This window comes from Battus philenor, unplaced genomic scaffold, assembly GCF_028537555.1.
Source record: "Battus philenor isolate CCGP_79_NKW_IND1 unplaced genomic scaffold, ilBatPhil1.0.hap1 SCAF_3, whole genome shotgun sequence".
NCBI classification, from domain to species: Eukaryota; Metazoa; Arthropoda; class Insecta; order Lepidoptera; family Papilionidae; genus Battus; species Battus philenor.
Window position 1 is genome coordinate 12,380,035 of NW_027181693.1, and position 14,456 is coordinate 12,394,490.

General features: G+C 32.6%; 2 protein-coding genes across 2 annotated transcripts; both read left to right on the top strand.

The window, feature by feature from the left end:
- Positions 1-2: 2 nt before the first annotated feature.
- On the top strand, positions 3-4,792 carry LOC137927017 (protein rolling stone-like). The gene is made up of 4 exons (XM_068770785.1): positions 3-439; positions 1,867-1,980; positions 3,148-3,340; positions 4,309-4,792. Exons 1-4 carry the CDS (start codon positions 127-129, stop codon positions 4,490-4,492), a joined length of 804 nt encoding a protein of 267 aa, XP_068626886.1. The 5' UTR covers positions 3-126; the 3' UTR covers positions 4,493-4,792.
- Positions 4,793-5,105: 313 nt separating this feature from the next.
- On the top strand, positions 5,106-13,666 carry LOC137927113 (protein rolling stone-like). The gene is made up of 4 exons (XM_068770913.1): positions 5,106-5,418; positions 7,051-7,161; positions 9,720-9,909; positions 13,367-13,666. Exons 1-4 carry the CDS (start codon positions 5,106-5,108, stop codon positions 13,587-13,589), a joined length of 837 nt encoding a protein of 278 aa, XP_068627014.1. The 3' UTR covers positions 13,590-13,666.
- The last annotated feature ends 790 nt before the right edge of the window (positions 13,667-14,456 follow it).

Sequence of the window (14,456 nt, forward strand, 5' to 3'; positions counted from 1 at the left end):
TACTTTATCAGTCAATAATCTAGCAAATGATAACGAACTAGACAATTTGCGACGAAGCGCTTGAATCATACTGTATCAAGCACCGCCGATAATTGTCCGCGTGAGTGCAACAAATTTACGAATAAAATGAGAGTAATAAAAGGATATTTTAGAGATCAGCTGCAATTGCAAATGTTTATGTTGGAACACGAAGATGTGTCTGAATTCTACTTGAGTGCGTTTCAAAGAAAACGCTCCGCCCTACCTTTACTTATTTTACGGACGATCATATGTTTCGGTTGCATTGCAATATTAATATCGTCTGCAGTCTTGTCGATAAATTTTATGCCTCTGCCATACTGGCCAATATTTTTAACGCACTGGGGACTAGTTTTAAACACTATTGCAGCCGCATTCGGAGTTCTAGTGTCATCTAAAGCTTATTTTCAAGGATCGATTGGTAAGTATTCTTTGAACAGTTTCCATTATTTTTATTAATTAAATAAAATCTTTTCGTGTAAACATACTTCAATCTTCAATGAACTTACTTTAAGACTCAGTATTAAGGTTGTCGCAAAACGCTAGAAACGCTGGCCATTTTCCACCAGACTTATTGGAAATCTACAGGGGAGTCCTATATCCAGCTGCGGACGTCCTAAGGCTAAAATGATGATGGTAATGGTATTGATGACGTTGAATTTTTCAGAAACCATGTTTGCTACACCGCTGGGCATTTAATCTCGGGCTTCTGAAATATTCAGCGTTTTTAAAATAATTAATTCATAATTTAAAAAAAAAACTAATTAAGTTACCACAAGAGTACGAGTATATTACAAAAACCAATATTTATAAAGATTTTTAGTATTCCAAGGTCATATAATCGTAATAAAGCATTTTACTCGTAACGTAAAGTTAAAACATGAGTTGCATTTCTGGAACGCACACGTTAAGATTAAATAATAACAAATTATCGCGAAACGATATTTGCATTAAAAAAATAAATAAAAAATAAAACTGCAACGCAATGAAATCCAACTTAAGTCACAGAGTTAGATAATATACAACCAGCATCTGTTTGAGCGGAATAAATATCGTTTAATATTTTTAGATTTTTTTTAGGTTAAAATACTTAATCCGGAAATTGAAATTGGATGTGTTTTAAATTATTGTTAAAAAAAATTATCGTTTTTTTATAACGGATTTGACTAAGTCGATCTAATACTAACAAAATTTATCAGATAATAGACTTCGTAAATAATACAGTAATCTTTATTGGATTACTTACAATCAATAATATAATAAAACGATAGTATTTTTTTAAATGTCACAGTGTATATAAATTTTCTAAAGAATTGGCGTTAAGAATGAACTTTTCTAGCCTTTCAGATATACAAAAATAAGTTATTAAAATGCTAATTGCTTTGAGATAATAAAAAATAATAACAATATTTTCAAAATTTCATAACATTTCCAGTCTTTTGTCGTTTTAGTCTCTCTCTTTTGCCATTTCAGTTTTAAAAAGCGAAAAGCGCATTTTGTAGTAACAAACATATTACTCGTTAGATTTACTTGCCTTGTTGTATTAAAACATAATTTCATGAAATTTTATAATTATTTACGTAAGGAATGTAAGGAAATATGTGAAATGTAAGAAATATAAATGTAAGGAACATCAATTTACAAGTTTACATGAAGGTACCGGTAAAAGCTCGCGGCACTTTACGAGTGTCAGATGTCACATGGCTTTCGAGTAATGGAATCTAGAATATGCCAACTTCCTCCCTATATTTTTCTTAACCGTTGGTAAGAACGTAAGAAAGTGAATTCTTTATAAAAAAGAAGAGTGTTATATCAAACGAATTTTGTATCAATTTTCTCAAATTTCAGACTCCTTGTATGGACTTCCTTGCTACGTGAAAATGTATTGGGCAATGACAAACATATCGACGACTATAGCATTTTTCATCACTGTGTTTTACTGGTCGTTTCTATCTATGGATGGTAAGATGTTATCTATATATAGAAAAGTAAATAGTTGGAGATAACCTAAATAAATGCTATTATGTAAAACTTGCGCAATAGTTAAAAGTACTTAAGTTTTGTTATTTATACGTTTGGATACCAACAATCGGTCTTAATATTATGCCGTTCACGGCTGAGAGTTTGACGTATTTCTTAATATAGATTATAGGACATTTTTTAATACACTGGATTTCAAAAATAATGAGAGAAAGATTAAATCGTGATTTTGGTAGAGCTATGTTTTATAAACCGCTTAGATAGTTCTCTTGTGTGGGGTTGTCAAATGAAGATAATTTTAGAGGTATATTTTCCGATGAATCCAAAGTTGTAATTATTCACATAATAAACGCAAAAGTGTTATATATAATCGGTCTTCAGTTTGCCTGCGACATTGTTCTAAAGAAGAAATGCTTTTCAGGAAAGAATAAATAATACAGTTGCCGGAAATGTTGTCAAAGAGTTGTGCGTTAGTGATTAAAGTCAAGGAATTCTGACAGCTTTGATAGATTTACACGTAATATCTTTGTTAATGGAAGCACAGGGATTTACATATTGCACTATAATGTGCGCCTCCATGATGCTTTTGTTTATGACGTAAATTCTAGATGCCGGTAAAACTTACATAAAGTGATCAGATCAGAAGTTAAAGTTCTATGTTTTATATCAATTATTACAAATTTTTAGTTTTTTAGTTAAAGTTGACAAAATGTGCATACAAAACGACTTGTGAATAGGTTATCTATAATATTTACAGTTTCATAAAAAATAATATTACCAGATTTCTTTAACCCACCCGTTATTATAACAGGCCAGTGTACTTGAGTATACACTTTTTCAGTGTTTACTTTTTCATTATCAGGTACACTAAATACATCAAAATTCATTTTTTTAATATCGATATAATATTCAAAAGATTACCTGGGATAACCTAACCCTAACCAAAACTTTGCGGCCTAAATCTAGTGTCCTCTAATGACTTTCACAAAATCGTCCTTCAATCTTGCGGACGACCTTCCTAAGCTGCTCTTGTCAGTTCGTGGTGTGAAAATGTAAAAGATCCCTTATTTTTAAATTAATTCCAGATTTTATCTACTTTATATCAATCATTTTGTAATTACCATTTCAAATATGTTTGATTTTAAACAGTCGATGAAGAATACGCTGCGAACAGAACTCTGGATATATTCATTCACGCTGTAAATGCCATTTTAATGTTTGTACTACTGACGTCAGCCCGACAACCAATGCGACTTCTTCACGTCTACCAACCAATTTCGGTTGCAGTTATTTATTTAATCTTCAGTGTTATTTACTACTACGCCGGGGGAACGAATCCAGGGTACGGTTTGTATATTCTTTTTATAAATTTTGTAACTAAATACAACTTATAACAATCGAATAAGGCAGAATAAAATGCGTAGATATGTGTAAAAATATGCAGAAATACATAATAATTCAATGAAATCTCATCAAATCTCATGCCATTCATCATCATCATCATAATTGACAGCCGTTGTCCACTATTGGACATAGAGCTCATCCACAGATTTTGAAAAGAACAAGTTGGAAGTAGCCCTCGTGGCTATTAATTTGGTGGTAGTTCTCTTTTCTATTGCTCTGACTTGAGGACACGGTAATTAATGCATCAGAGCTTTACCAAGTCCAAGCATTATGTTAACTCGCCGTATCGGCAGTTTTTGTTTGTAAAAAAAGAATATTCTGTAAAAGTCGTATTTCTACTTTCATAATATGCACGTTTAAAAACCTTGAAACTCCTTCGTACGTGATAGTATATTACTGTCTCTTTTAATTCAAAAAATTTATTGAAAATATTTTTTTTTTCTTGTAATTATATGATTTGACAATATAACAGCGGTACACGGAAGCTTGAGCCCAACCTTTATCATAATAGTTTATAGAACCATAAAAGATGATTAATCGGGTTTCAAGATAGACTCGTAAAAATTATTACTCAATTTTTTTCCGAAACAGGTCCATTTTTCAATGTCGTTCTATAATTTCTTCATGCTGATAAATACTTAATAGAGAAATTGAAATTTAGAACATACATGCTTTCATTTAATTTTTGAAATAAATAGACTAGCCAGAGTTCCCTACATTAAAACTTTTTTCAAAAATTTGTGCAGCCTGGTATATAAAAACTACATCTTAAAAGCTAAATAACTAAATAAAGAAAGTGTTATTGGCTTTTAAATTGTTATAAGAATACACAATTACTTAGCAAGCAGCGCGTAAGTATCACCGCGACACTGACCTACATTATAATCGCAGTGTTTCCATTTTCAGAACGGATGGTACATACATATATCCTCCGCTGGACTGGTCGCTGCCTGGTTTGGCGATGATCACCGTTGCGCTGTCGTTAGTGTTGCTGATTATTCTTCACGCGATTTCCGCGTGCCTGGTCATCATCAGGGATAAACTTAGCCGATATTTGTTTAGAGACAACGAATATACCGTCTATCGATAACAACTATAAATTGTAATTTGTAATTGTGACGAACCTAAAGAATGCACGTCGAGGCGATTGTTATCTGAATGATTAATTTTTTTTTTCGTTATCCCTGAAGTGTATTTGTATGAACATGAATGTCGAAGGCCGTTGGCCTTTGCATTTTATCAGCAGATCATGGAAAAAAAAATTTTTTGCATGAAATATTTTTTTATAATTTATCCGTAAAATTTAATCGCAACAAACAGGGTTAAACTCATGTTTTTAGAATATAAAAAAATCTGTGATAATTAAATTACTTAATTCAATATACATGTGTACGAGAAGAATTGAAAATACAAGTTTTTTTTCACAAAAATGTTTGTTTACTTTTTAACATTACCGCTTTATTTGTATTAATTGCTAACAACGAATTCAGGTGAAAAATACGGTTATCGTTTCAAAAATAGTATTCCAAATGCACTATCATATCAATACCCGCCATTTCGTAACTAAGGCGAAGCGATTATTTTGGCACTGTAATCTAAATGAGTCAATCGTATATGACTTGTAGGATCGTCGCGGCGTACGTTCGGAACGATGGTACTGTAGTAACTGATATCGTAAAATCTTAATTCTGTGCTTAAAAAACATGAGTGCAATCAAAAGTTATTTCAAGAATGAGGGGCGACTGAGCATGCTCGGGTTGGAATGTTCGGAACCTTCACGTTTCTACTGTAGCGCTTGGCAGTCGAACCGCTCAGCGACACCGCTGCTTCTTTGGCGCATGCTACTGTTCCTCGGGTCATTTGGCATAGTGTTGACTTCGATGACAATGTACGGCGTGCGTGGGAAATTCGGCTTCTGGTTCATTTACCTCACGCACTGGGGCCTCACGCTCAATACTCTCGCGACGGGACTGGCCGTCGCTGTGTCCGCTCGATGTTTTCTTTACGGACCAATCAGTAAGTCTCACGGTGATAACATTAACACGTCATTTATTTCTAATGATTCATAAATTGTTCATTCTTCACCAACCTATAACAATCCTCTATACGTAATATAAAAGCTGTTAACACAGTCGTATTTTTAATTGACTTATCTTGTTAAGTAAAAATACATTTTATAATTTATAAGTTTAATCTGTTTTAAGCAATGAAAAAGTGGACAACCTTCAAAGGTCATATTAAAAAAAAACATTATTTTCCATGCGAACCACAGAATAAATTAAAATTCCTGTCCCTAGATTGCACACATATGACGTCAATGAAAAAAGCCTGTTAGGATAGTCGACGGGTAATCACATTATTACTGTGTTGCAATGTATAAAATAACAAAATTATTTTTGAAAGTAATCGTTGTTTATTTTTGAAATATAAATCAATGCACCTTTTTTCCTTTTTGAAATACGATTTATTTATTTTTTATGGTATTGCGTCAGGCCCCTTTGACAGTGTAAAGTCTGTAGTTAGTACAAAAATCGATTACCGAATATTTATTAGTATTAATTATAACGCGTAAATCCTACATTTAGGTCAAGACTTATAAACTTTAAATCGTGCAATACACAGACTTTATTTTACATTTCTAGAGGTACATTTATATCACTATTCCATTTTTAATTAAGATGTTATGCTTGTCTATGATCTGATTAAGGTATTTCATAAAACTTGTAGATAACCAGAGAGAATAATACTGCTAATGAAACATTTGTGTCTGGTCAACTCAACCCCAACAAATTGTCAGTGTACATATTGACAAAAGTATTTGTCTGTATGTTACCAAGAAAGAACTTATTTCAATCCATTAATTAATTTGACTAAAAATAAGAAACATAGAGTAGAATCAGTAAGGAGATCAGTTTACGAACGAATGCAAACGACTTAGTTTAGCATATTCGCAAGTTGAAGCGCAGTGGGCAGACCACATATCGCACAGAACTGATGGCCGCTGGAGCTTTAAGGTTCTGGAATGGCGACCACGGACCGGCAAACGCAGAGTAGGATATCTGGATCAGGCCACTTCGAATCGGTTCCATTGGAAATTTATAGGGAAGACCTACCTCCTGTAGCAGATGTTACTAATCTACAACAGAGCGAAGGAACTCAGATATACATTTAGAGAATCCAAGCAAGTCTGTTGTGTGTTTCAGTTATTTTATGTTAACTAATAATAAACTCTGTCTTTCTATCTTCTTGGAACATGGTCGTCGTCTATAAACATAAAGGATCGATATTGTCTAGGAAAACTGACGCCGACAGAGTTTGCTCCCATTATTTTCTAGGTTCCCTCGTTTTGTCGTGGATTAACGAATCTGGTTCTTTTTAGCAACAAGAATATTCTACAATGTTTTAGAACATATATCAGGAATAAAATAATAACTTCGTTACACAAATTGCTTGAAAATTAATTGTATTTTTCCGAAAAGACGATACATTTTTTTAATATTTTATTATACTGGAGGAATAAATTATTATTTACGTAAGGACCGTTTTAGTAATAAATTGTGCCTAATGTTTTTAAACAAAATTTATTTAGATTCGATAATTATAAATGTTAAAAATACTTTTTACAATTTTGCGTTTCTTTTCTGACAGGCGCTGATTTAAATTTACCATGGTACGTAAAAAGCTACTGGGTTTTCTACAACAGCGCCGTTCCATTCGCTTTTCTTATAACGGTCTTCTACTGGACTGTTTTATATGAAGGTATGTATGCCATTAGATAATTATTTACAACTTCTAATAATTCGCTTGCTGTTATTAACATTTTTATGTGATCCCAATTGTCCCACGCCCGCTTCGCGAACTCGATTATCGTCATGTCAACCCCCTTGCAGGTGGAACACCGCGAAATTTTGGTTCACCTATTCCCGGCAAAAGGAATATAACTACCGAATTTCAAGTTTCTAAGCCTTATGATTCCGGAGATAACATGATGAGTCAGTACGTAGCTATGATCCCTTGTTTTACTCGATACGTATATCAGATTTATTTTCGATTGTACAATAGTTTTATCAAACCAAACAGTTTTATCAAACCAAACAGTTTTATCAAACCAAACAGTTTTGTCTGTTTTCATTAAGAAAAAGACTATAGCAAAGTATTATATATCCAACGGTTTCAAGCGTTATTTTGTGGAAGTCCATCCTAAGTAAGAAAAGGACTAATATATAGCTATGTAGCGGAGGTAGCTATATATTAGTCCTTTTCTTTAAAATAATATATGGAATAATTTTCTATATACGTACGCTGTACGTGAACTATATCACTTTATAGCTGCTCACAAAAAATGCACGAGGGCATCGTAAAGTAAATAACGTACTTGATGTAACATGGAATAAGAAAGAACAACGACATATGTGCTATAACATTATGTATATGTCTACGTACGCCGCAATAGTAAAAACTTAAAATAAAACACAGAATTATCTCCAAATAGTAATAAGTAACAGCTCAGTACTTTATGTAGTACTTAGCTGTTACTAACGTAACCTTTAGGTAAAAAATTGTAATAACTTTTATGAAAAAATAGCAGTATACATGAAGTTAGTACTAGAAATAAGGATAATTTTTTATGGCATTGCAATTATTTTGTGGGCAACTATGTATGGTATTACATTACAATCCCACGTAAGGTCTCTAAAGATAATATTATCATCTAAAAGATTTAAGAAGTTTATTAAACAAGAACTGTTTAAAAATTATATTATGAGGTAAAGGGTATTTTAAGTAATAATAAAATTTGAGAATGAATTTGAAAAAAAAATGTACTATTGTATTAAAGACATTGTAAAGGTGACAAAAACAACGTCTTAGTTTTTGGTGAGCTCTTCTTAGATCAGGACACGTTTGAAACCTTCACAATCTGATTGTAGTGTCTACAACTTGGCTTTTTTGGCATTCTTCTTGTGACGCACAAAAGTGTTGAGTGTAAATGATCCTATGTTCGTATATAATTTACTAATTCATGTAATAGTAGAAATAAGTAAATGTTCCTCACTGGATCTGCGAAATCACCACTGCTACTTTTAAGGCTCATCTACAAGCAATAGAAACATTACAAATCCAATACGAGCAAACGGTAAAAAAACAATCACTTGTTTATTCGAATGCAATGACACATATATTTTTTATCAAAATTTTATTATTGATGTTTGTAAAAGAACGAAATACCCTATCTTAACGTAACGCTTCATCATTGTACAAATCTTTCGTATATCGATGATAAGTATAGATCTGTGCCGTCGGTCAACGTCTTAATATCTTTCCAAAACGTTTCATGTTGTTTGAAATTTGTAACAATATATATTAAAGTTATGCTTGCTTGCGGCCTTTACTAATAAAACTTTATTTTTCAAATTGTTTAGTGTAACAATAATAAATTGCAATTGGCATTGCAAAGTTTACACATGCAGTTGTTACTTTTGTCCCGTTAAAATAAAGACAATTATCATACTGTTATACCGGCTGTACGTTGTGTTAAAGAATTATAAATAAACTTTAATTCATAATAATATAAAATATTACTTTTATATTTGATTACACATAATTTTGTATACAATTTACTCTCTATTGTGCATTAATTATCACCATGTCAGCTGATGGATGACCACTGCAAGGCACAGGCCTTCCCCGAAGATCACCACTATGACCGGTCATCATCAACATGCCGCGACCTTGGCTATGTCGTCAGTGCACTTAGAAAAACATTAACACATAAAAACACATCACATATAATAGACAAATTAAGTACATAGGGCGATTCATCGCAAAACGCGATTTCTTTTAGACAGCCACGTAAAACCCAAAGTTCCAAACTTTTTACATATTAAAGTTTGCAATTCCACGATTAATACCGCATTTAACAAGCACAATTTATAATACTTATGATGTCTACCAAAATTATTATACTGATGTTAATTTTACCTCCTATCTGCATAATATTCTGCAAAGTTCTCAAAAGAGTTTCCGCTTATATTATTTCAAATGAAACTTTAATGAACATTATAACCTTCAAACATTTTTTCTTCTTTGTCTTGTTCCAAACTATGTAGTTACTATCGATGATTTAAGATTTTTTTGTTACTCGTACATTATCTTTATTATAATACAAAACTAAAAAGACAGATGAGCACCTATTACGAGCGTATTTGTTCTTTCTGGTCCTATTATGCTGGAATTCATTCTAAAGCAACGAACAGAATGTCATGATAATTGCAATAAATATAAATTTTGTATGTACTTATATAATTGTTTGTTTATAGCTGGCTTCGAGGAAGAACTGAACCACGGATTGGACGTAGCAGTTCATGGTCTGAATTCACTATTGATGTTCCTTCTCCTGGTATCTTCGTCACATCCTTCAAGATTGTTTCACCTTTACCATCCTATCATCTTCGGATTAATATATGTGGTTTTTGGAGCTCTTTACTACATCGCCGGAGGACTAGATCCGTATGTAGTTTTATTGTCAGTTTTTAAAATCTTGTAGTTGAAATTTTATACTAAATTATCATCCTCATTAATGTGTCAGCCAACAGACGCCCACTGCAAGGACTATTCTTGCGCTGCATGCAACCAGCTACTTCCCGCAACCTTTAATATGTCGTCAGCGCAGCAAGGGGGGGGGTCTACCAACGCGTCTGCCGGGGGTTGGACGCCACTCGAGAACTTTTCAACCCCAGCAGCTATTGGTTGCACGAGCGATAAGTCACATCAGACGAACAATACTTCGAGTTAGGTCGATGATCTTGGTTCTTCTGCGGATCGCCTTATTTCTGATTCGATCTCGTAACAAAATTCCATAGGCCTCTCCTTAAGGCCCATCGTAAATAACGTTTTAAATCCGTAAGTCATCACCGGCAACACGCACTGGTAAACACCTTCGTCTTCAGACATTACGATATTTTGAAATAGAATTTTCTCGGACTCATCGTTTTGGATAAATAATAACTAAACAGAACGACGTACATATAGTCGTTAAATGAACTCTGCAATAATTCGTTTTAAATGTGAAAGTATTGTAAACTGAGTAATTTCACTAAGAGCGTTGTCAACATACGATTTTATTTACACACTATAATATAAAAATTGTGCCGTGGAAATATTAGGTGTCTGCCTGAAAATGACTTGAGGCACACAGTTGAAGAGATATTTTAATAAGAAAAAGAATATCATAAACTACTCCGACATTTAACCATTATCTATCTGCGAAAATTTAATCTGTTTTCGTGTCTAAGAAGAGGAATTTCTGTGTTATTATAATATCTTTCTGTTTATTAACATTCGTCCTTAATATTCGATAGGGATCCATAACATTCGCCGACATTACAATAGAAAACAAACTTCATTATAGAACTACAGTTGTTTCAAAGCGTTTCATTTGAACCATAATTAGCATAGATGTTTAATAACATGCGTCGGTATCTCTGCGCAGTAATAATTATACAGAAACGTAACGGCTTAACTAAAAAAATAATTAATCTCGTATTTTTATGCAATATTAAAATATTAGGATGATCTGGAATCATTAGACATTCAAAGCAAAGGTTCGGAAGCTGTTGTTTGACAAACTGACAGAATGATCACGATTTATATATTTATATTTCATTATTTATTATATTTATATGAATAGTATATGTAAGTATTTAAATATATAATATATTATATTTGCGTGTCATTATAGTTAGAAGTAGCTATTAGTATATTTATATAAGGTGTTTTTAATCTTCGTTGTTATTTTTCTCTTATTCTTTTTTCCTTTTTTTTCTTCATCTTTTATGATATTTACTTATTTCACATACCTTCGACATTAAGTTCGCCGTTTTACATACATTGTATAAGAAGTGTTTAAATAAATAAATAAACAAGTAATGGATCACAATCTTTAAATAGATCGAGCTAAAAGGATATTGCACGGACTATAGCCTCATCATAAAACAACAATGTGGGTATATTCCAACTAGATTGAAAGAAATTATTTTCTATCAACGAGATGTAACTTCTCTTTCTATGAATTCACCGTGCGGGTGCTGGGTTCATCGCGTTGTAGGGAGAGAGGCCGGGAACGATGCGCAGGACGTTTAACCCTTTCCACTCGATAAAATTTAATTGATTTATAGTATCTTGCGATTCTAGAATATGTTTTATTCATTCGTGATTCAAACATTTTAGTAACAATAATCTTTCCTGTTTTAAAATTTTTCGCAAAAAGAAGTATTATATAATGTCGAGTTTCACTCGACAGTGGAGCTTGTGGAACAAAATCAGTGTCGAGTGACACTCGACATTGTAGTGGAAGAGGTTAATGAAGTCTTCTTAATCCTTTGGCGTTTACGCTTATCGGACAGACAGCTATCCTTAAAATAAAAACAATATAAATAATATATATATATATATATATACTAACTCTGCTATGGAAACCTGATCAAGAGATGAGCTAACGCCACGGCCACGGCCTTTAACAGGCCTGAATCCTTGAGCAAGCTATAGAGAGATTTTACTGTTATATCTTTACCTTTTAAAAAATTACTTTTATATGAAATGATTTCACAAATACAAAACATGTACAAGCTCAGTACTACAATTGTAAATAATTATTCACTCTTTTTCAAAATCGTGTAATGGCGAATTAACCCCTTATAGACACTTTACTAGTCTATCCATACTGGCGCAGAAATATCAAGTAGGTGTGTGAATGTTATAATAATATTATATGAGCATAATATGTTACATAAATATCATAAATACTAGATAAATTATCTGATTGCTAATAAATACATAAACAGGAGGATATAATATACACATAAATTCGATATAAGAATACGATTTTGGATAAATTAAATATAACCTACTTATTTTTAATAAAGATTTTGCTATTTGGAAGACAAATATAATATTCATGCAGTAGCTCAATGTTCACTACAAATCCCTTAGTCTTTTGATTACTTGTAAAACCTTAGAATTAACATAACATTCATTATTACATAAGATTTTGTAATTAATCATGCTCTGAAGTAAGCGACTCCTCAGGTCGGCATCTGCAAGATATATTTTAGCGTAAGTCGACACATATTAGTAATCAAATAGCATAAGATAAAAACCATTAATCTCTTCTGTTTCTTTATTTATTTAAATATACTAGCGACAGTCAACTATATGCTGTTTAAAATTAAGAATTTAATCTGAGATACATAAATTAAAAATGTTTTTATAAAATATTTTTAACAATTAAAATCGTTTCAACATAAAAAATAAAAAAAAACAAATGTTGCATCTATAATAATATATTCAATTTTTGGCGCCAAATGTCAAGAGCTAACCTCAATTATTCTTGTCAGGTAATCTCAAATGGTCAACAAATGTTTAAAAGATGTATATAAAATAAAGAAAAAAGAACGGTGTATACCTGGTAGTTAGTGATAGATCTCACAATTTTCACACATGCAGTGGTAGTCATGCAACAAAGTGTACCGCCCGCCAGCCCGCTGATAAATGCGTATGCGGGAAACAATGCGAATTACACAACTTCCACCGTTAAACCACTCAACACGTGTTTCACCCCTCCACGGGGCATCTTCAGGAGTTATGTTACACCGATTAGTGACAAACACAGAGTCCTACCGAGAGAAACCTACGTCTGTTACCTACCTACGTTGACTAGTGTTTGAAGGCAGATATGTGCCACTATGCAGACTAGGCTAGGCATGCTAAACGACCTGTAGCAGGAAAAATATACTTTTTTTCTCTATTGTTGCCATTACAGCTATTTATATTATCATCGATTCGTCAAGCGACGCAGCGTTGTTGTTACTTCAATATCTAATTTGGAACTTTAATTCGTTTAACTTTAAATGTTCAAGAATATACTCGTCAAAATAATAAATTTTTATAATTACCTTAATATTTTCAGATCTGGTAACACATGGATTTATCCGGTCATTCACTGGGCAGATCCGGGCCCGACTATGATCATGGTTATAATAACAGCTATTCTACTCGTTTCCCTTCACCTGGCAGTGGTGGGGCTGGCAGCGATAAGAGATGCAGTAGCGAGTCGTTTCTTGCGTACTTCCACGGTCAGACCTGTTGAAGAAGGAATGCCGCTTCGGTCACCGATTCAAACTTCCGTTTAGATACAATAACACTTGATAATTGTAATAAAGATCCAAGTGAAACTATTCTAACGAGACTTGTAAATTATGTCACGATAATCTAGAGCAACATGATGCTGTAAAAAGGTTACATAAGTGCTTGCAACAGTGTATTAATTTCACACTTGTGTGTATCAATTTTATAATAAGACAATAATGTGTTAAACAAAAATGAGTTATAAGAGCTATTTAGGAATACCAATATATTTGGGCTTGATGAATCATCGAGATCATTTCCTCATAGCCGCAGAACGTTCTCCGCGCGACTAAGACCTCCACAGATTTCCTATAGGACTAAACGGAAGCGGCCTGCTTCAACGTCTTTTTTAACTTCCTTAACAATAATATCTGCGAGATTGTAAAGCAATATAGTATTATAAAGTATGTACAAAGAGATAAAATAAGTTTTGCAAATAAATTACAAACTATACAGTGCAAAATTTAGGCGGCTGTTTTATGACAGTGATTCCCAACCTGTGTGTAAAAATCATATGGAAAATGGAAAAGTCAAAAGACTTTTTATAAACATAAACATTATAATGTGTTATTTCTGCAATGCTAGATCCAATCTAATTAGAAGAAAGACAAGACATATTTTGAAGTAGATCTGTAGATAGATATAATACATGTAAAAAAAGTTTGTTTTCTCTTATGTAAGAAAATTGCCAAAAATTTGATAATAGCCCTGCTACAATTTTGGTACCTCAAAATAAAAATCTTGAAAAACGATCTTCTAAGTCTTCGTATTATTATAATACCATACCATGTCTTAATAGCTAAATTTATACAATGTATTTATATGTAACTCTATCATATGGTAATTTGGGAAACTCGAATAAAAGTTTCCTA

Coding starts and splice junctions, on each gene's coding strand:
- LOC137927017 (XM_068770785.1), top strand. CDS start 127: ATGAGAGTAATAAAAGGATATTTTAGAGATCAGCTGCAATTGCAAATG. Junction 440..1,866: donor TTATTTTCAAGGATCGATTG/GTAAGTATTCTT, acceptor CTCAAATTTCAG/ACTCCTTGTATGGACTTCCT. Junction 1,981..3,147: donor GTCGTTTCTATCTATGGATG/GTAAGATGTTAT, acceptor GATTTTAAACAG/TCGATGAAGAATACGCTGCG.
- LOC137927113 (XM_068770913.1), top strand. CDS start 5,106: ATGAGTGCAATCAAAAGTTATTTCAAGAATGAGGGGCGACTGAGCATG. Junction 7,162..9,719: donor CTGGACTGTTTTATATGAAG/GTATGTATGCCA, acceptor GTTTGTTTATAG/CTGGCTTCGAGGAAGAACTG. Junction 9,910..13,366: donor ATCGCCGGAGGACTAGATCC/GTATGTAGTTTT, acceptor TAATATTTTCAG/ATCTGGTAACACATGGATTT.